We start from the raw sequence: 21,344 nt of genomic DNA on the forward strand, positions 1-21,344 counted from the left end.
AAAACAAAACGGTTTCCTTTTTTTTTTTTTTTTTTTTCCAGCTAGAGTGAAAATAGGATGGAAATTTCAGTCTTCTCCTCAATAAAAAAAAAATAATAATCAGCCAAATGTGAATGTTTTCAACACTATGTTTGGAAAAACTGTAAAAATAGTGAAGATGTAAGTGTATATTAACTGTGCTTTCTCAGCTTTATAAAAACATTTATAAAACATGAATGAATAAAGGGGAATACTTTTATTAACAAACAACAAGACCCACAAGCTTTTAATACCTATACCAGGAAAAAACAGTTAACTTATTCAAACAGCAGTGTAGGAACCAGAAACAAACAAAACAACAAAACTAGATACTTTCCTATAAATTTACATTTTAGAGTTAAAATCTCTTGATGGCTTCTAGGGAAGCCTTATGTCAGTTGTAGTTCTCAGGAAACAGCATTGCTGACTACAGCATAAAACAACTTAAATTGTGCTGATTTGGTATGCAAAGCCTTTGAAGCTTGTGGAGGAGTCAGAATCTTAAGAAATGCCAATATTATTTCAAGGGGGGAATGGGGAAGGGAAAGCTCTATTTCCAAAAGGAGCAAGTCTGGAAGGTAATTAAACTCAGCAGCATCCTAGAAGCCAACGTAAGGCTTAACTTCTGAGCTTTAGCTTGGACTGAAGCTCATGGCTGAAAGCTGATATGGGATTTTCCTAAGTGTGGGGATAGTTAAAGCGTGGTCCAACAGAGCTGCAACCTGGATATACTCTATTTTTAATCTCTGAGAAACAGCATGGAGACCATGCAGTGATCTGGCAAAGCCTGGGGAGTTAGGAGAAGAATGATGGTTTCCACATTGTTATTTCTGAGGACCTTACAACTATATCAAAGTTCATCTGGATTGGTCTATCACGTATAAATCAGGTTTAGCCCTGGTAAATTGTCAGTATTGCCTGATGCTAAGCAAGGACTCTCTGCCTCTGTTGAAAAGCATGAGACTTATCTACTCCTGAGGCTCATGTTTGGGGAAAGAAAAACTATTTTGAGAAGGGAAAGAAGACACAGCAACTCTTCTTTCATTTTCCATTCCTTACGGTGCCCTGTTATGAAGGAAGGTTGTTTAACTACCATGACCAAAGACATTCTCTGGTACATTAACATAGCTGAAAAATATATTAGTCATGGTTGCTGAGCCTTAACCTATGATGCTTCAACAGAATTTTTGTTTTGTAAACGTCTAATAAAGAACATGATGGACTTTTTTAATGAGATAACCAAGAAATGGGATTTGCTTCATATTTTAAGAAATTAGACTATATCAAATGTGTAATAAAAATATTTTCTATAGGATTTTAGAATATATACATATATAAACTACCTTAATTTTTTAATGCCCTGTTGATATTGATGTGATTTCTACAGCATCTAAGCATAACTAAATGAGGCTGCCCAGCAACCTCCTTTATACCTCAAACAGTGATTACAAAACTTGAAGCCTTGTCCACACTGTAAGTTAAACCTGCTTGAAAACAGGATCTGAAATCGTCCATCAGACCTGATCCAGCACCCACTAAACCTAGGCTAAATCCATTCCTGATGGTAGGAGTTGGATTAGGTCCCAGACACAGACTCAGATTGATAGGTCTCCAGCTCCATTGGCTGAACAACACTAAAGGCACCTGAAGGAGTTACTATGACTCTTAAGGCATGTCCTGGTAAAATGAAAAAATATTAGATTTTTATTATTATTATTATTTTAAGAACATTAAGAAATACTTAGTCTTAAGACAGTTTGGGCACATTTGCATTTCATTTTGAATAAGGGCCCAAACTGACTATGTGTCCTGGACATAGCCTGTGCTCATATACAGAATATAGTCTTTAGTCAAGCTTAAGGCACGATGAAGGGGATCATGATGGAGCAAAGAGCATTTATGCCTTTATCCTTCCTGCAGCATACATCTCTGTACATCCACTTGCTTGCCCAGTCCATATAGAGAAGGTAAGTTGGCATCAGATCACTAGAAGAGCTCCCATGTCAAATGCCTGGCAGAACTTCCATCACACCCACCCCACCATAGGGAAACCTAAAACTGGTGACAGAGGCAGGGGGATGAGGACCAGGAAGCACAGTGGGCTTTATATTACAGTCTGGACCTATGTGTACCCAGAACACCATGGACTTAGTTTGGGGTTGTTCCTCCAGTACCCAGACAAATCCAGTTTGCATTCCTGTTTAATCTAGCACTGTGTCTAGAGCAAGTTCAGATTCATTTTCCATGCAAGGTTTGAAGCAGTGCAGACAAGGTGTAAGGGCCAGATCCTGATCTAACACAGGCAAAATTTGCCATTATCATTGGCCTGAACTCTTGCATTACCCTTGCATTATACTTTAAGGTAGGTAGCATGTGAGTTTTCCTGCTTTAAAGAGTTAATATAGGGAATTTGACCACCTGCAGAGGCAAGTTTCTCACTGAGCTTTCTGTTCATCAACTCCATGTGCCTGGTATTTTTCCTAGCTTGCCGGAGAGACCTCTTGACTTTCTTCACCCGATCTCGCAGCTGTTTGTTGCGCTTCTCCAACGTTGCCACCTTCTGCTGCAGCTTCTTCACTCTGTCCTCCTCCTCAAACAGGGCTTTCTGGACCGAGGAGCACATGAGCTGAGGGGACAGAAGAAATGAAATAGGAACAGATGAGCTTTACACAAAAAGCTTATTCAACTAAGGGTTTACTCAGGTGTTCCCCAAAGGACTTCACAACTCTTCAAAAGTACAACAGCTTTTCTGAAATTCTACTGACTTTTCTTATGCTTTTCCTACTAAAGCTTTGCTTTCACTTCTGTATTCAGATAAGATGCAAAATCGTAGATTTTAATGATACTAATTGTTCACAATGACTTTTTGGAGCTGCTTTGAAAGACCTGTTGAGCCCATTGAAGTTAAATTGAATTTATGGAGGAAGGTTGACCTATTCATGATCTGAAACTGGAGTTCAATCTAAGGAGGTATTGCTATTGAAAAACTCTAGGCTTGATTCATCTTAGAAGCCCTTCATAATCTCCAGATTTTCATGCAAGTCTGTCCTGTGTTCTTTATTTCAATATGTGCAATAAGCACAGAACCTGCAAAACGTAGAACAAGCTGTTTTTATCTTCTCAGTCATAAAGTTATCTTCAATACCTCATTTAATGGGCTTCTTTCAGATGAAACCCTGAAGTGTAAAATCTCAGCAGTCTCCCAGAGCATTCAAGATTCCATAACTTTATCAAAAGGTATTTATTTTTTGGGTCATTGGCTGAAGACCACTTGTCTCATTTTACCCACTACCAACTTATTGCAATACTGCTCCCAGTAGGAACATTCAGCTCTTGATGTCCCACCTGGGGCTCTTAGGCAAAAATAAAAAAAGGAACCTTCAAAGATATCCCTTTTTTTTCCCACAAAAAAACATTCTGAGACACTTCATTGTGCATGTGGAACTTTCAGCTCATTGCTGCCATGGTGCACTGTGAGGAAAGGCAGTGCCTTCTGCTGAATTTATCTCCTATGTACATCTAGATATTCAATGTGAGTCCAGGCATTCCTGAAGCCTAGGTGGGCTTTCTCTGGCAGAACATTTGGAACAGACAGAGAATCTAAGCTAGTAAGTATACCCTCTGTGTGGTGATGAAGAACTGCATTTTCTTTCCGCCTTTCTTTGTAGGATTTTCAACAAGTGAAAGTGAGGGAGGGAGTCTACTTTGATGACAAGCAGTTCATTTGCTTTGGAAACCCCCAGCAGCAAAAACCATGGTTGGTCAACAGAGCAAGTGCTTCCAGTAGCCATAAGCTCATGTTTCCTGTACGAAAGCATCACAGAGCTTTCCTGAAGGGGAAGTGCTTACCCTGACTGTCTTCTCACTAGGAATCTTTTATAAATGCACACTAGGAAGACTGTGAGTTCACAGATGAAGGCCAGAAACTGCACAAAAGAGGGCGGAGTTTGATTTTGTTCACAGCTCATTCCAAGAGCTGTTTGAAAACAGCTGGCACCTCTTGGCTGTTGTGTTTGCCAAACCCTTGCAAAGCTTCAAGCAGAACTCGTCTTGAATTTAAATCCTTACACAGGAGACCACTGTGTGGACAAGGTGTTTGCTGGGAATACAGGAGGTGGAAATTCCTCTTCCTGAGGGACTTCTTGCATTTTTCATTGTGTACTGATGGACAGGCATGTACTGATAGGCATATCACAGAGTCCAGTGAATTAATGCACCTGAAGTGTGCCGTTGTCTGAACCCACCCACATCTACCTGGGACGGTTGCTGAGGGAATGGCAGCATCTGATAGCTGACATTAGGGATGGCATGAGCCTAACCCCAAAGGCACTCCCAAACCACTGAGGTTCGTCCCCTGTCAGCAGAGGTTGGGCAGTTGTGCAGAGCCACTAGAAACTTCTCACAAACTATTAGAAAGCTAGACAGCTTATTTGCATACACCACTCCTTTTCCAGATCTTCACTCTCCAGCCTGAAGACAATGGTTTAATGTTTGAAGTACCTGGAGATGTCCAAAGAGACCACTGGAGCAACACAGATATAAAAACTAAGACCCACATAACTTTGCCTACCAACAGGGCAAGCAACAGATAGAGCCTCACTGTCTAATAGGACACTTACCTGAAATCACAGGACAACTAGCTGAAAAATGAACTCCTTTGATCCTTCTGTGTGTGGAAAAACAAGAAGGCGAGGTCCACACATTCTCACCAGCTGGCTGCAAACAGCATTTTTCACAGGCTCTGCAGTAAGGATCATGTATAAATGTGAGTGCTGTCCTACCCCTGCTGCTGCTGCCGGAGCTGTGGTTCACATGGGTGCACTCAAGTTATTTTTAAACTGTTAGATCTGATGCTGAGAACTGTGTAAATGTGACAGCCTGGAGCTCAGTCCAGCCAGTGTAATTAACCAGGAATAAATAGGTGAGGAGTAAGCCAGCCCTTGGTTCATGTTGCTACTCAAAACTTTTTGTTTACTGCCAACTGAGATATCCCCACTTTGGGCAGTCCTTCCTATGGAGCATATCTGTAAAGAAGAATTTCACACCCCATTTTGTCCAGTCTCGTGAGTCCATAAGCGTGCAGAGTTTGCACTGATGAACGTCGAGACCAAGCTTTAATCCAAAAGCACTGCTACAGCTACTAAGAACTGACTTTCTTTTTCTAGGAATGACTCATGCTCCCATTCCCCACAACAGCTTGTCATGCCAAGTACACTAGAGAGTTTTTTTCCTCTTTTCTTTTGACATCACATTTGAAAGATACTGAAATCTTCATCCAGCAAAAGCTAAGTCACTGGAGAATCAGCAGCAGACAGTTAAGCAATAAATCTGAACTGCTGTACTCAACATGGGATACATGCCCATAGACCTGGGGAGTAAAGTGGAGACATAGCTCTTCAGACAAATCTGTGAATTATTTTTCAAGATTTCCTTCAGAATTTACATTATGAGATGACCTACAGAAGATGTGTTTGCTCTGGACATCTCTGTTTGTATATTGCACAGTTGGGTCAGCAAGCCATCCTCAGTGGTATTTAAACAAATCCAGAGCAGTACAAGAAGATGTAGCAAAAAAGGTAGCACAAAAAGATCCACACATGTTCTTAGGATTTAGCCCAGACAGCATACAGCTGTGAAACCACAAATTACATATATTCAAGCATTTGTCTGAAACATCCTGTCACAAATACACCCGGTCTTAAGTTTCACCACATCTAGATGATTTACACAGTCAGTCTATCTGCCAAACAAATCGGCACTGCATTACATCAAACTGATTTTTGGACTGTCACATTACAGGCGTGTGAGCCCTTTACGGGATAGTCTGAATTCACACATAAAAATTTCTGTCTGATTGACAGTCACACACATCTGCCTTCTGTAAGTGTCATTAGAATGAGACAGTGGATGGGAAAACTTCCACGGGCAAAGGCATGATGGTAGTGTTCATCCAACACAATTTGTCCATACATGGCTGCAGTGTTGAAGAGCTCAAGTCACTCAAAACAGCAGTGGTACCCAAGTTTTGGTCATCATCTACCAAAGGGAGAGAAGTTGAGATCTAGCCAGCTTCTAATGCATACTCCCAATGGGTTGCACTGCTAAAGAGCACTGGAGAGCCATTTAGGACAAGGGGTAAAAGACTTTAAGTTGCAACAGGGGAGATTCATATTGAATACGAGGAAAAACTTCTCAGAAAGAGTGGTGAGACATTGGAACAGGCTGCCTAGGGAAGTGGTGGAGTCACCATCCCTCAAAGTGTTCAGGAAAAGTGTAAATGTGGCACTGAGGTACATGGGTTAGTGGGTGTGGTGAGATGGATTGACATTTGGACTAGGTCGTAGTGGTCTTCTTCAACCTTAATGACTCTACGATTATGGAGAAGTCTTTCATTTGAGGTCTCCTAAAAATATCTTTCACATCAGACAGTTTTTGGACATGGATACCTATTGTGTTTCATCAGCCAAGATGACTGTGGGAACATCTTTAAATGCATGTCTGTAAGACCTGATCTCCCCTGCATGAAGAGGACATTTCTTTAGAAAACCTGAGGATAAGTCACTTTGGTTTCTTGTCCCTATAATTTTTTCAGGACACGCACTGCTGGACTGTGGTTGTGCTACCATGGGATGCTCCCTCAGCACCCCGGACTGAGCATCACCCTAACACAACCTGTTGGGAGCATCCAATGGAAACACAGCCCAAAGACTGAGATTGGGAAGCAGATCTTCTGCTCTACTGCCGAGCCTCCTCCACACTGCACCTCAGCAGTTCATCACAACCCCACACTGCTCTCCTCTCTCTCCTCCCTTCTGTAAATCTGTCCCGCAGCAAAGGTAAAACCTATCTGAATTTGCTGTGCATTGCCTCACTGCTCTGTGCTTTACCACTGTTAACGTTATGTAGAACATCTTAAACTGAAACCTTATGCAACATGGGGCACACTCCTCCAGCTCTGTTTATCTCAGCACAGTCGTAATTCATGCACTCTTTCAAGAGGGGCTTTGGAGCCAAACATAGCTCTTTATTTTTCTTTAACTCCACCAGGATTTATTTCCCCAAGCCCTTCTGTGTGCTCAGCAAGACAAGTTCTTGGTGAAACTAACAGGGACATGACACAGCTCAGGCAGGCAAACCTTGTCTCTCCTGGCAGAAGCAGTCTCCTTCGAGCTATGCCTTGCCATCACCAAATTTCAGACTGTGAGCATCACTTTCTCCTTTTGTTTGGCCCCTTTGGGCAGGTTCACTGGGAGCAAGCAAGCTGGATGGACAAAGAGATGATGTGGTGAGGGGTAGGAGGAGGGATCTGGCAGCCTTCCTCCAGATGGGGTTTGGGATGGAGTCATTTAACCTCCACTTACTGGGGCTTTTCAGCCAAGACTAACACTCCTGCTGAAGTGTGGAAAAGCCCTTGTCAGCACTGTTAAACCATCGTGTTGGGGAAGCTTGGTTAAACTACCACTGCTTGCTGCAAGGCTGCACCTTTCAGAGGTTCTGAAACAGGGTCTGAGGGCAAATCAGCACCACTATCATTAGTGGGAGTAAGCTGCTATTTCCTTCCATTGCTTTGTACAGAACACCAGGGTACATACAACCTGGATAGAAAAAGAAATGGTGGTGGCTGTTCTTCTAAGGATAACTGGATCAGCATTTCTGCATGATGGACATGATTTAGTGGGCATGGTGGTAATGAATTGATGGTTGGACTAGATGATATTAGTGGTCTTTTCCACCCTTAATGATGCTACGATTCTATTTACTGTGGGAAGTAGAAGGCTTGTGGCATAAGCTATCAGTTAGTTCAAACTATTAGAAACAGAGATTCACTGGAATAGGAAGCACAGTTTGCAGGGGCCTCTGACAGCCTACAGCCACCATGACATGTTTTGGCACTGCAAACAATGTCTTTCTTCCCCATTCCTCTGCTTGCTAAAGGCAGATTTTTCACTTTAAGCCTCTAATAGTCAGCCATTCAAGACAAGTAATCTCAACATTCCCAATCATCAATGGAGAAAAATGGCCATGTCAAAAGGGAGACTTCTAGCCTGACTTAGACACTAACCTGGAGCGTCTCACTTTCTGGGACCCTTTCCATTGGCTAGGTAACTTGCACAGACTGAAATGGATTGCACCCAGAGACCCACGAAATGGCAGCTGGCATCACTAGCTACCCAGGGGAAGCTGCAGTGGCAGCGTAAGGATATTTGGAGGTTGGAGGAACTTGCCATAGAAACAGAAGTAAACCCATATTCTCCAATCAGGGGACTTTTAAAGCAGCCTTATTGGTTCTGATCTGCATCAAGATGCTGCTTGGTGGAAAATCACATGAAGAATCACTCAAGGGCCGGCTTGGGCAGCTCTTGGCCTATGTTTTGGCAGGTGTCTTGGCTGATGCTGTGCCCTGACATTCCCCTGAGCAGATGACCGTCTCCCTGGAAAATGTGAGTGGTATTTACAAGCTGTGACGTAAAACTTGAGTGCCAGCAGCTCCACCAAGGCACCGACTCAGCACACAGGATGGTTAATTTACTGGGAAGATTATTTTTCAGAAGGAAAAACACCCGTAATCTATTCTTTTTCTTCTGATATTTTTTAAAGCTTAAGACCTTAAGCTGAACAACAGATTTTTCAAAGAAGATCCTTCCCCACAGTGAAGCACTTTGAAAAACCAGACCTTCCTCTCTGGCAAGGTGTCTGAATATCTGGTGGCTCTCATCTGCAGTGGGTATGGCAAACATCCATTTTAAAACCTTGCCCTTCAAACTTGCAGCCCTTGATTCTCTGCAGCCAGACTAGGATGGTTTTGGAGGACACAGGGGGGACTGGAGGCCCTTTAGGGATAGTAAAAACACTTTCAGCCCTGAAAATACCTAGATAGAAGTCTCTAGCTCCAAAACCACACATAGAGCATCTCCTGGGCTCTGCCTTCCCTGGATTCAGTGAGTCCTGAAGCCCGAGATTCTGCTAAGGGGGAAGATGTGAGGACACCAGGTGACAGCCTGGCTCGGTCCCTCCTGATGGGATGATGGTGGAAATGTGACTCCATGATACTTGCCTTGATCACTATCAGCACCCAGGAAAGAACCAACTGAGTTATTCCTCGTATTTGCAAAGGAAAGAGGAGATGCTTTAAAGAGGAGAGAAACCACACGAATCAAGAAGACAGGAAAGGAAAAAAGAAGATGCGGGGAATGAGCCAGGCTGCCTACCACAGGCACCTCACTGGTGCCAAGTGAGCAGATAAGTCAGTCCCGACAGCAAATCCTCAAATTCCCTGCACAGCCAGTGGGAGACAGGGTCTCTAGGAAGAAAAAAAAGAAATCACGAGGGCAGGACCTCACTTTGGGGCACCTCCAAGCCCCTTCCCTCTCCTTGCTGAACACAGGCAGCACGGTGTGGGTGAGAGATGCGCACCAGGAGCCAGCCGGCTGCTTTTTCCAGTTGCTCTGAGGTGGAAGGGCTGCACGCTTGCCTTGTTTCCTTTGAAAGCATTCCTCCCAGCAGTTTGCCCAAGATGCCACAGGAATGCGGTGGTGGATCTGGGAGGGGAGCGGCCAAGTCTCACATCTAAGCAGTTTAGCAGGAGCAGCCATCCTCCTCCTTGCTTCTCTGGAGATGCAGAAGTAAGGGCTGAGTGTTGGGCTCGGTGCTTGGTGCTCAGCCCCACCATACCTTGTGCTTCCTGCATTACCAGCTCAAGGCTGGGCCACACTTGGATGTCCAAGGTGGAGCAGGGCATGGGGATGGGGAGGGTCTCATGGCCAACCCAGGGGTCCATCTCCACAAAGTTTTGGTGCCGCCTTGACAGCCTCTTTGCTGAGACCTGTGTCCCTTCTCCATTAAAAGTACCTACTGAGTGGGCAATGAAATAACAAACCACGGGGACAAGTGCATGGAAAAGCAAAGAGCAGCCATGCCCCTGCTCCCCATTCCATCACACACACAGAGCACAGACCAGCTCTGCAGCACAGTTACAATCCAAGGCAAAGCAGCAGCTGCTCTGATTCCTTCTGAGCACTGTCACAACACGCTGTTACTGTCCTGATATTTCCTGTTCCTGGGGAATGCAGTGCATTAGTCATTAGTTGACCAGTTATAAGCAAATGACACTGAAGTTAAAAGTGCAGTACCGAGCTCAACCTTGCTGAGCTTAAAGAAAAACCATGTAAAGACAAGATTAAACCATGTTTTTAAAAAGGAAATAAGAACATCTTTTCTCTGCTGCTGGAAGCAATTTAGATGCTGAGAATGAGTGAGTTTGTAGGTCAGCCTCATAAGCTGTGCTGCTTCACGGGTTTCTGCATTTTGCTCGGCCTGAATTCTGATAGCACCTGAGCTGCTGCTTTTTATTTTCCCCAGTCGTTTTTGTCTCAGAGTTAGCAATGCATTTTCAGTTGGGCTTTGAAACTCTCAAAGAGGCTATTTTTCTGCAGCTTGTACAAAAACATTCCACTTCCACAGATATCAAAGTTTCCAAAACTCGCAATCCACTTTAATTTAACTCAGCTTTTCCCCACAAGGTATTATTACTGTCACAATGAAGCTAATTAGCTCTGATATGCCTATAACTACTTTGCCAACATACCTTACCTCAAGTGTATTGTTCCCTAATTGAAAGTTGCTGTGTGACCGTGTCTAATACCTAACCTTGTTTTGCTTGGCATGTATTTCAATAGGATTAGGTCACCATTCCCCCTACACATACACACAGTGAATTAATTAAATATCAAGGAAGGGATACAACCGGCAAGACCCAGGAACAAAATTGATTGTGTCTTTCCCTCTCACTGATGGGAACACAGGGAAACAGGACACGGCTGATCAGAGTGCATGGCAGTTTATGCACTGCTCATTGCTTTTGAAACATCTGTGTTGGTTTTTGAATGAGCCCACCTCTGCCTCATGCTACAATAGCTTCTAGGAAGTTAATTTAATGGTCCTGTTAAATGTGCACCCTTATTTTACAGGATAACAGTGAGGGAAGTGTGATATGTTCAAATATATCATCCCTTGAACAATAGCATCACAGAATCATTAAAGGTGGAAAAGACCACTAAGATCCTCTACTCCAACTGCCAACCCAATCCCACCCAACATGAACCTCCCCTGGTGTGACTTAAGGCCATTACCTCTCATTCTATCACAGTTCTGTCACCTGCAACTCTAGATGCAGCTTAAGCTAAGAACCAGCATCAATTGGTGCAGAAAGCAAGTTATCCTCATCAATATTCAATTGGATGAGGATTATATTTGTTTAGACCAATGTTACACCTGATTCAGAGTGTCTGCTTTAAGCATGACTTACTTCAGAGCAATGTATTACAGCCTGTAGGAGTTCTCTGGAGGCCCCAGCAGAGGTGATCAATGATTTGGAGTGGCAGGTGCTGCCTGGATGTCTGCAGGCTCAGGTTTAGATTAACTATTTCTGTCCGCAGTATGAAAGAGTGGGAGATAGGGGTGGTGGCAGGATCGGGGTGGCTGAACCAAGAGCATGTGTCTGTGCACATCAGGTGTGCCTGCAGTCCCACAAAAGCTCAAGAGCCATGAGATTGCAGAATCATAGAATCATAGAATTGAATTCGAAGGGATTCTTAAAGCTCACCTGTCCCAGCTCCCCTGCAGTGAACAAGGACACCTACAGCTAGATCAGGTTGCTTGGAGCCCCATCCAGATAGATCTTGAATGTCTCCGGAGATGGGGCATCCCCACACTTCTCTGGACAACACACTTCAGTGCCTCACTACCCTTATTTTAAAAAACCTTTTCCTTATATCCAGTCTAAGTCTCCCCTCTTTCAGTCTGAAACCATTTCCATTTGTGAGCAATGAGGTGAGAGGAGACGGGCTGAGCAATGTGGAAACAAGGTTGACTGAGGTCACAAAGACTTTAAAACCCCCTGTGAGTAAGGCAAGGCCAGCAATCTCTTACACACCCAACAGGTTCAGAGCATGGATGGTGAGTGCCTATATCCTCTATGCTGAGAAGTCAGAGCAGCAGGAGACCTCCCAGCCCCTCTACTTCCCCATCCCTGGGCTTATCATTCCCAGCCAGCACATACATAAACTTTTTCTCCTCTGTCATTTCTGAGGCCAAATGGAGAGAGAGAAGCAGAGCAGATCCCAGCAGGGGCATGTGCAAATGCTCAAAGTGTGAGTACGATGCATTCAGTGACATCTCTTGTGAAGTCACAGAAACGGGGATGTTGGCTTTAAGTGGTGCCCGTGTCTCCTCCTCATCACATATATCATACTTTGGGCAACTTTTATGCACAGGAGGAAAACCCGTGCTGAGAAAGGCAAATGTTTAAAGTTAACGCAACATCTATAAAAGTCATGTTCCCCTATAAATCCCTGCACTCTGGATGTTTTGGCTTCATACTTCACATAAGCTGCTGCAGCTGAGCTGCCTCTACAAACAGATAGGATTTCCTTGGCCACAGGCTCAGATGGAAACTCTGCATGCACTGCTGCTGCAGGAAAGCTTCTAGACTTTGAAGAGCAAAAGTAAGTGCCGTGAGGCAACCTGCCATCCTCTAATGCCTCTGAGAAGCCAAGGTTTCCTTGGCTATCACTCCTGAACAGATAGAGGAAAGGCCATAGAAATTTTACTTAATTTGTCACATCCACATGGGTGTAGGGAAGCAGGGGGCAGTAAAAAGGGCGCACTCCAGCCTGTATTTGTCTGGGTTTGGTGCACCTCTTCAGACAGTCTTTGCACCATTCTACTTAATGCATCTAACCTAGATCCTGAGTAGGAAATATTGGTTTTCTGGGCTGTTTTGACAGTCTGGAGAAGAAGAAATTCCTCAGGAGGATGAGTCAGAGCAACTGATTCTGAGCAGGAAAGTGAGCACTGGAAATAGTGTGGAAACAGCTCGGTGCGCTGCTTACGCAAGCAGCTGGAGATGCCCCTGCCATGGCAGGAGCAGCACAGAGACTCTACCAAAGCCTTTCCCAGTAAGCATGGAGATATATGAAACCTTAATGGAATCAAGAGCAATGGCACTGAAATCAGCCTGGATGAAGGACAGGGGCTTGACAAGGTACATCTGCATCTGCAGACAGCCAAGCTCCTGACCTACACCATGAGCCCAACCCAACCTGGAGACCTCAGCAAGGAGCTGGTGGCTGTTTCCCTTCCAAGCCAGAATCATAGAATTATAAAGGCTGAGAAAGTCCATTAAGGTCATGCGGTCCATTAAGGTCATGTAGTCCAACCATCAACCCATCACCCATGCGTACTAAAGATGGGCATGCTCACTAGAGGTGATGGAGCAAGAGGTGAAAACGTGTAGGCAAAGCACAGAGCAGGGCTTGTTCTTAATTGAAGGCACAGGCTCCCACAGAGGTGAAGTGGAAAATCTTCAGTGAGGGTGGGGAGAGCAAAGACAAAGGCATGGCAAAACAAATATCTACAATCTGCAGGCGCTCTCTGGCTAACATCAGCATGCTGAGAGGGAAGCTGGGGAGGCAAAATGGCCGGGGAGAATAATCAGCAGCTCCAAATAGCAAACTGAGAGCGCTAACATCTGGTTGATGGGGTTGCTGCTCTCTGATAGTCCCGTCCCGCTGTCCTCAGCTCCGAGTGCTGCGTGGGCTGTAATTCCTGAGTGGCTCCAGACCACCCTGGATACAATAAATGGGCAGCAGACTGCTCTGAGCATGGCGGAGTTTGGTAAAAAGGTTCTGGGGTGCCATATTTCAGGGATCACCCTCCTGCCTGCCTGAGTTTAAATGGCCCCAAGCATTCAGGGCATTAACTTCTACTTTCCATAGGAGTTAAAGGCTGCTGCTTCACTCCAGTACAACCCCTTCAACAGGGTCCTGCTCCTGAACCAGCATTTGAATTCTCCCTAGAAACACTGGGTGATGGAAACATAGGGTCATATTTAATGGCTCAGGTCTCTCTCTACAGCTTTGCTATGCTTTATATACACACAGAAATACCTGCTGGGCAACTTATTGCCTTCTACAGGGAAAAGCTTTTCACAAAGGATGGCTTACGGTGTCCATAGAAAATAAGGTCTCCAAATAAGGGTGAGTCTCCCAGTGCACATAAGCCTGCAGCTCTCATCCCAGCCTGATTTTGAGAGGCAATGAAGGAGGCAGCGCTGCCCAAGTAACAGACACAGCAGCGTGGGACACTGCATCCCCAGGCTGATGAGTGCCATGTGGTGAACTGTAAGAAGATCCTAAATTGGAAGGCATGCACTCAGCTGCTGGTTCATGTAGCAACAGCGGCTCTCAGCTTTTTAATCCTAAATTAATAATTGTGTTGAAGGGGGATAATTACATAGCAAGTGCCACAGCACTGCACAGTGAGCACACAGTGACGCCTCTGAGACACAGTTCAATCACACTCCCGTTTTCTTTGTGGCTTTGTTGTGAATAATTGCCTTGTGATCTATAAAATATGTTAGACCCTGCTGTCATGTGCACTTACCTGTAAAGTCTGCTTTATTATTGGCTAAATATTTATGGATAGGTATCAAGTGTGTCTCTGTAAGTCTGCACTACCATTTGTATATGTGCTTTACTAACAGTTTGAAGATCCCTTAGATATTTACTTTGTTTTTATTACAGTTCTCTGACACTCAAGTTAAATATGCTTCACCAGTTTTGTACTGCACCCCATTAGCAATAACAAGAACCAGGGCCTGGACTGTCCCAAGTAGCAGGTGAGATTGTTGAGGCACTGGCACAGTCTTCCCAGGGAAGTTGTGAATGCCCCATCCCTGGAGGTGTTCAAGGTCAGGTGGGATGAAGCATCATCATGGGGCCCTGGGCAACCTGATCTAATGCCTAAGTTGGCAACCCTGCCTGTGGCATGGGGTAGGATAGATGATCTCTGAAGTTCATTCCAACTCAAGCCATTCTATGATGCTATGATGCTATGATTCTATGATTTTATGAACTGAATCGCCTCCCACCCCTCCGGCAGTAGCAGCTTATAACATCTGCACCAGAAACCATCCATACAAAACCATACAAACTGCCTGACATCACGGTAATAATAGAGAACAACAACAACGCATTGTGAAGAAATCCAGACCTAGGCTCCAGTCTACTCTCTTAACTAGCACACTTCTGTTGTCTTTTGGCAATGGTAATTTTGGAACAGCAAAACAGCAATTATTTTGAGCTGCGTTATCTGAACAGCTTATTCTCATTAAGCAACACACACACTTCACACCTAATCAAAGCAGGCAGATAAAATGAGTGTCCTAATCAGCGGAAAGGAACTAGATGCCTCCTTCACAGAAAGGGCAATCATCAGTTAGTGGAAAAGCAAGAACTAGTTTCTGTGTGCTTCATTCCCTCTCTCAGAAAGGGATAACAGGAAATATGTCCTTCTGAGAGTTTTCTGACATGATATATTCAAAAACTAGGAAAGTCTATATTCAGAGTTTGGATGGTGCAAGAATGGAAGCAATAAGGGAGCCAAGGCCTGTGGTCAGATTCTTCACTTTCATGGAGAGTGATCTCAATGCTTCCCTGTGCAAATTCAGAGGCTGAGACCGGAATCCACAGTTTTCCATGAATTGTAATGCTGTGCATTGTCTGCCATGGTATCCCTGCCTCCAGCAATCTGGAAACTCATTTTCCAGGAGGGATCTTGGAGAAATTTCCCAGCATTGGAGCGTATGACTGGTTGAGCTTTCATTAATTAGGAGTTTAGTCAATAAACGTTTCTAATACAAAATCTGCATCTCTGAGTGTCACAGATTAAGACATGTAAATCCACATTATACAAGAAGAGGAAAGTTCCAGGTGTGTGAATGTTTGGGTCAGACAGGTTACTGTCATCCAGGGGATTTGGGTGTGTGCTGCCTCACATTTGGAATAGACAAGAGGAATTTTCAGAGATGGGAAGATCACCGATCCTACTCAAAATGGGGATACTTTTGGAATCCACATGTCTCATTTGCCAAGAGTTTGCTCTAAGTCTTATTTAAAGACAAAGGTAGTCTTGTTAAATACGCTGAAATTTTATTCTCTGCTGAAGAGAGGAGCGTGAGATACATATGATCATACATAATTACATGTCATCTAGGTGGGACAACTGTGTCCTCTTCTAGGTGTGTGGCCACTGACACATTGGCATTGGAAGGGCATAGGCATGCTCATGCTTCTTCTTGGCTCCAGATGTACCTGGTAGAGGATGCATGCAGATGGTTGGGTGTTACAGCCCCAAGACCAAAATCTTCAAGCATGACCAAAGGAACAACTTCCAGCAATAGCTCTCATCAGGATATGGATGAATAAACTAACTTTCCTTTAGTCCATGTTGATCAACAGGGACAAAACAGGTGCAAGCACTTGGGCACTAACATGCCGATGGTCCCACCTCTTCTGTACTTACATGCCAACAAAACATCAGAAAAGCAAGCTGACGAATACAGAAGGGATTTTTATAGAAAGGACAGGAAATATTTATTCTCATTCATTGGCTGTGACAGAAATTAATGGGAATTTGAGCTAGTGTGGGAGAGTATAACAAGAATTGAGCACTGTAGGGATTTTTAGAGACCCTTTCCTGCAGGTATTTGAGGCCTCTTTCCATCAATTAGATGTGATTTAGGCATAACACATGCAAACTGCAGCACAAGCTCAGCTGGAAAGACTGGATGACAAATTTGTTTAATCTGATTCCAACACATACAGATCTCCCAATTCTGCCTTGGTCTGTTTTATGCTGTTAATAAACACATTATCGTGCTGGTATTCAGTACCGACAGGTCTAATGGCAGCCGATGTTACTGAAAGACAACACAAACATGTGATCTACTCTGCTCACTCAGTATATCTGTAAGCCATTTCAAGTGAAGAAGCACAATAATAATAACTTTTTTTTTTTTTAATTGCGTAATTTTGAGCCTTTTTCCTTCCATCCACTCCCCACCCCAGAGATCCTGGGGTTAGTATACTTACTAATATTTCTTTATTTAATCCTTTCCTAAAATAACCTTCTTCCACTGAGAAATTTGCAAGTGTTTGGGAAGGGGAGGAGTTGTTTGCTGTTGTATTGGAAGGAGAGAAGGGAAATTATTTCCTGGCTGAGATTTATGTGTCAAGTTTTAGCTTGCAGCCAGACTTTTTAGCCAAGTTATAAAATCTGAAGATAATTCCAACTCTCCTCCTCACTGACTTTTATGAAGTAATTCCTGATATGTGTCAAAATAAAAGAAGGCTTTGCACTGTGGAGACTTTCAATGGAAATGAGACCTACCTTTGCATAGAAGCAAAATATGTCACTCTAGAAAAAGCTGGCCATTGAAAGGAAGGAGCTCAACTCCAAGTTACTAAAAACTGGTCAATACACTGTCAAACCCATGAGGAAGAGAGAGGAAGCACACAGCTCTTGCGCTTGTCAGTGGATAAAATGCAGATGAGCCAGGTTGAGGCATCAGAATCATTGGAAACTTCCAGAAATACTGTAAAGATTGTCTCAGCTCTTGATCTGCTGAGACAATACAGCTCATCTCTGGAAGGTGTTTTGATCCTTCAAGCAAAAGGATATCAGCCATGGGCACTGCTGTGCTCCTCCTTCCTTTCTGTCACATTTGACACACCAGACCAGGCCAGATCACGGTGGGGCAGTGAGGTGAGCAGAGCAGTCGCCAACGGGCTGGCTCAGAAGGAAGAGCACAGAGGCTGCAGAGATGAGTAACCACATCTACTTGAGCTGAACTCACTGAGAAGGGGTTACGACTGTTGGCTATATCCATGCTAGTAAGCTGGAGCAAAGCTTCAGTAGGCTGGGAAGGCTTCATTAAAGAGTAGCCCTCACAATAAATGCAGCACAATGCAGCAGCTGCTTGTTTGCCTCCTGTCCTTCCCGATGGGCCCGATCCAACCTCTCAAGGTCTCAGAGCTGAGCTCAGATGCAGATGGGAGGTGGTGATGAATGTGCAACCACTCCAACCCACACGGCTCTGGGATTGTGTAATCCAATTGTAACACAGAAACAGAAGCTGGCATCTTCCCAAAGAGCCAACTACTACAGGAGCTTGCTGAGTTTCTCTTATTTTCACTGAAAAGTTCAAGCAAAGAAGACGGCTGGCTGGGCTCTAAAATAACCCACCATAATTTCCCTCTACTCCCCACCCTGCAAATCCTTATGGTGCTGACATATACGCTCTCCCAAACTCCCACATTTTTTAAGAACAGTTGAACCAAGTGCTGGGAGAAAGCACATCTCGTGAAGCCACCTTGGCTGTATTTTAATGCCTTCTGGAAAGATCCTAATGCAAGACAGACGTTCACGATATGTTTGCACTTGTAACTAAGCTCTGGCTACACTTGAGCTTGGCTTTAACAAGCTTTCCCCAAAATACCGCACATGAAATACAGGCAAAGAGACAAGGATGTTGGTTTCAGAGTTATTTGTGACGGAAGACAGATGTCTAGAAGCTAGAAGTGAGTAGATATGAGGATTCCCATACTTGCTCCCATCTCTGCTATCTACTGTCCACACCTAAAAGCCTGTTTAGAGTTGTTTTGATACTCCACTTGTGAAGTGGGTCTCTTAAAACATCTAGGACATGATCTGTAGGAACACCGTGAGGTGTACTGCATTCAATAAAAGCCACAGATGCTCAGATCTGCTCAGAAATACCAAGGAATGGAGTTTGCCCTCACCTTCTGTTTTGTGTGAGGGGCTGGTAAACGGTAGATCAGAATGGATGGTCTGCTATAGACTCAAGGCAATGAGTCCAATGCTTGCCAACATGACCAGATAACAATTTGTACAAGGTGACAGAAAGGAGATGAAAGTAATGTGGTAGTGGACAAATAAACTGCCATTAGTCCAACAGCCACGTGAAAACTTACATCTACCTTTTGAAGTCGGTTGTATTATTGTTGGATAGGTGAAAGCTCATGCTTTAGGTCGTTTATTTGAATACTCAAATTGAGTAAAGACTATTGAAAATGCAGGCCACAACCCTACATAAGCTTCTGATTGCTGAAGGAAAGTTTCCCAGACATTTCAAAGCTTCAGCATTCAAAGGCCTTTTCAGACTCTTAAAATAAAACTGATGTATTTGTAACAAAAGTCAAGAAACAAGAAAATTACAGGGATAATCCAACATGAACACTACTCGATTCAATTGCTGAGCTGAACTCAAAAGCCCAGTCTCATTCTTGGGTTTGCAGCCAACTTTGTGCCCCTTTGACGGGACAAATCCAAACCCACATCTACTCCAGACAGTGATTAAAGAAAAGCTCATACAGCAGTGTTTCACCTTTACTGCTTTATCTTACCAAAGTATAACAATATCCTAAACTAACAAGGCCACTTTTAACCAAAAATTTGGACAATGGCTTTAGATTTCAAAACCATATATTACTTTATTTTGATATTGTAAGTCATAGCTCACGAGGTCTACACAAAATCACGTAGAAGAGGAAAAGTGAGATATCCCTTAAATGAAAAGATGGGTAAATATCTTCCCATGTCAGCCCACCTTGATGTTAAATAGTAACAGTAATGATAAATCAGCAGTTCTGAGCTGAGTTTTGAATCATGGGCTGTGGATGGTGCACAATGAATGCAAATGCATTCAATGCTCAGACTTCAGAATTCCCTGTTAAGAAACAATGAAGTTACAGTAAGGGCCACAACAAAGCGTGTCTGTAGGAAGTGCAGCTGGGCACTCCTCAGTCTTCAGTGTGTGCATATTACACATTAAACCCCTCTAGGCACAAATAATTCACACACAGCATCTGCAAGGCCTGCAAAAGTTCGGGAGAAAAGGAACACAGATGGAAGAAAGCCCACTGCTCGGCTCTGACAAATTACAATCAATTCCCTGTTACAGATTTTCCATGTCACTGAGGACAATGTGGTGTCATGGGGCACTTTCACTCCTCGTCATCAGCAGTAAAACCTTCCCAAAGGCAACCTCAAAAATCCCTCCCTGGATTTCCATAAGAAGCCTAAAAATTCCCTACAGCAGCTGTGAGCAGATGTTCCTCCAACATCCCTTCTGACAGCTGCTGGACACCTCTGAGAATGGGGCCACGCCAGCAGGACCCGCGTGATGCATGGCCACATCCCTGGCTGGTGGCAGGTCAGCAATGTGCCGCAGACCTCCGGCTCCTTTCTGCTCCTCTTTTTAACTTCACAGTGCTAGTTGAATGGAAGCAGTTTTCTGGATGCTTTCCCATTTCCTTAATACTTCAACAAACAGTACTAAGAGCATGGAAAGGCTCAGCGTGCATGTTTAAGGAAACCCAAGCTTGACAAGTACTACTTGGCCATCACTGCTGTGATAGAGATGTACTGGCCTTTGCTTTTCCCCTGTTTTTAAAGCTGCTCTACACAGTGCTTTGTTGCATTTGATGGGGAGCTTTAAAAGGCTCCTGTTCTGAAGTGGTTTTAGAAGACAGCCTCCATACAACAATGGTTTTCCTCACTCTGACTCTTCAGCTATTGTTGAGCTTGGTAAAACTGTGCAATGGGCAACTTCCAATCTTGCTTTCAGGGCTGCTTCTTGTTCATTCCTGTGGTTGGATTTCCCTGTTAGAAATCATGGCTGTATGAGGTTTCCCATGGCTGAAATGGACAAAAATCATTAAGGATGGGCTTTGCAGCAAGAATATTGAGTGCTCCGTAACATCATGCATGGCCTCAAAAACACACACTTTATGTTAACCAGTCTAGAAAATATCTGAGAAATAACATATTGAAAGGTATGGCCCAACAAGAGATTTAGACTGGATATAAGGAAAAAGTTTTTTATGCTAAGAGTAGTGAAGCACCAGAACAGGTTGCCCAGAGAGGTGGTGGATGCTCCATCCCTGGAGACACTTAAGGCCAGGCTGGACTGAGCTCTGAACAACCTGATCTAGCTGTGGTGTCCCTGTTCATTGCAGGAGAATTGGACCAGAAGACCTTTAATGTTCCCTTCCAACTCAAATGATTCTAAGATTCTATGACTCTAAGAGCAACGAAAATCAATCTTGATCAGAACAGATTAGCTCATACAGTTGAGCCTTTGATCTGATTTCCTGTACAAAATTGTCCAAAGACATCACTTATGCTCACTGAATGACCTCAGCAAGTACATATCCTTCCTAGAAAAAAGATCCAACCCCCTTCTCACTGGTGTGTTCATCATGACCTGGGGAGATCATCATGACCCCTGGCAAAGTAAAGGAAAGAGTAATGATTTACTTGGGTTTAAAAAATGCTTTCAAGTGGGGTTACATATACATATATTGCTACCGATTTCCAGTTGCAGATCCAAATAAAAAGAAAAAGAGATCTAAAGCAGAACACTTCTGGTTTGATTTCCGAGTCAGGAAATCCTCTCTATAATT

General features: G+C 43.8%; 1 protein-coding gene across 1 annotated transcript in view; it reads right to left on the reverse strand.

Annotated features, from left to right (window-relative positions):
* Positions 1-216: 216 nt before the first annotated feature.
* The window catches only part of CCDC3 (coiled-coil domain containing 3), a 41,486-nt gene continuing 20,358 nt past the window's right edge, over positions 217-21,344 (reverse strand). Inside the window, exon 3 of the mRNA XM_003640333.5 lies at positions 217-2,644. Coding sequence (XP_003640381.3) covers positions 2,369-2,644 — 276 coding nt within the window. The 3' untranslated portion in view covers positions 217-2,368. The remainder of the gene's footprint in view (positions 2,645-21,344) is intronic.

This window comes from Gallus gallus, chromosome 1 (genome assembly GCF_016699485.2).
Source record: "Gallus gallus isolate bGalGal1 chromosome 1, bGalGal1.mat.broiler.GRCg7b, whole genome shotgun sequence".
Lineage (NCBI taxonomy): Eukaryota > Metazoa > Chordata > Aves > Galliformes > Phasianidae > Gallus > Gallus gallus.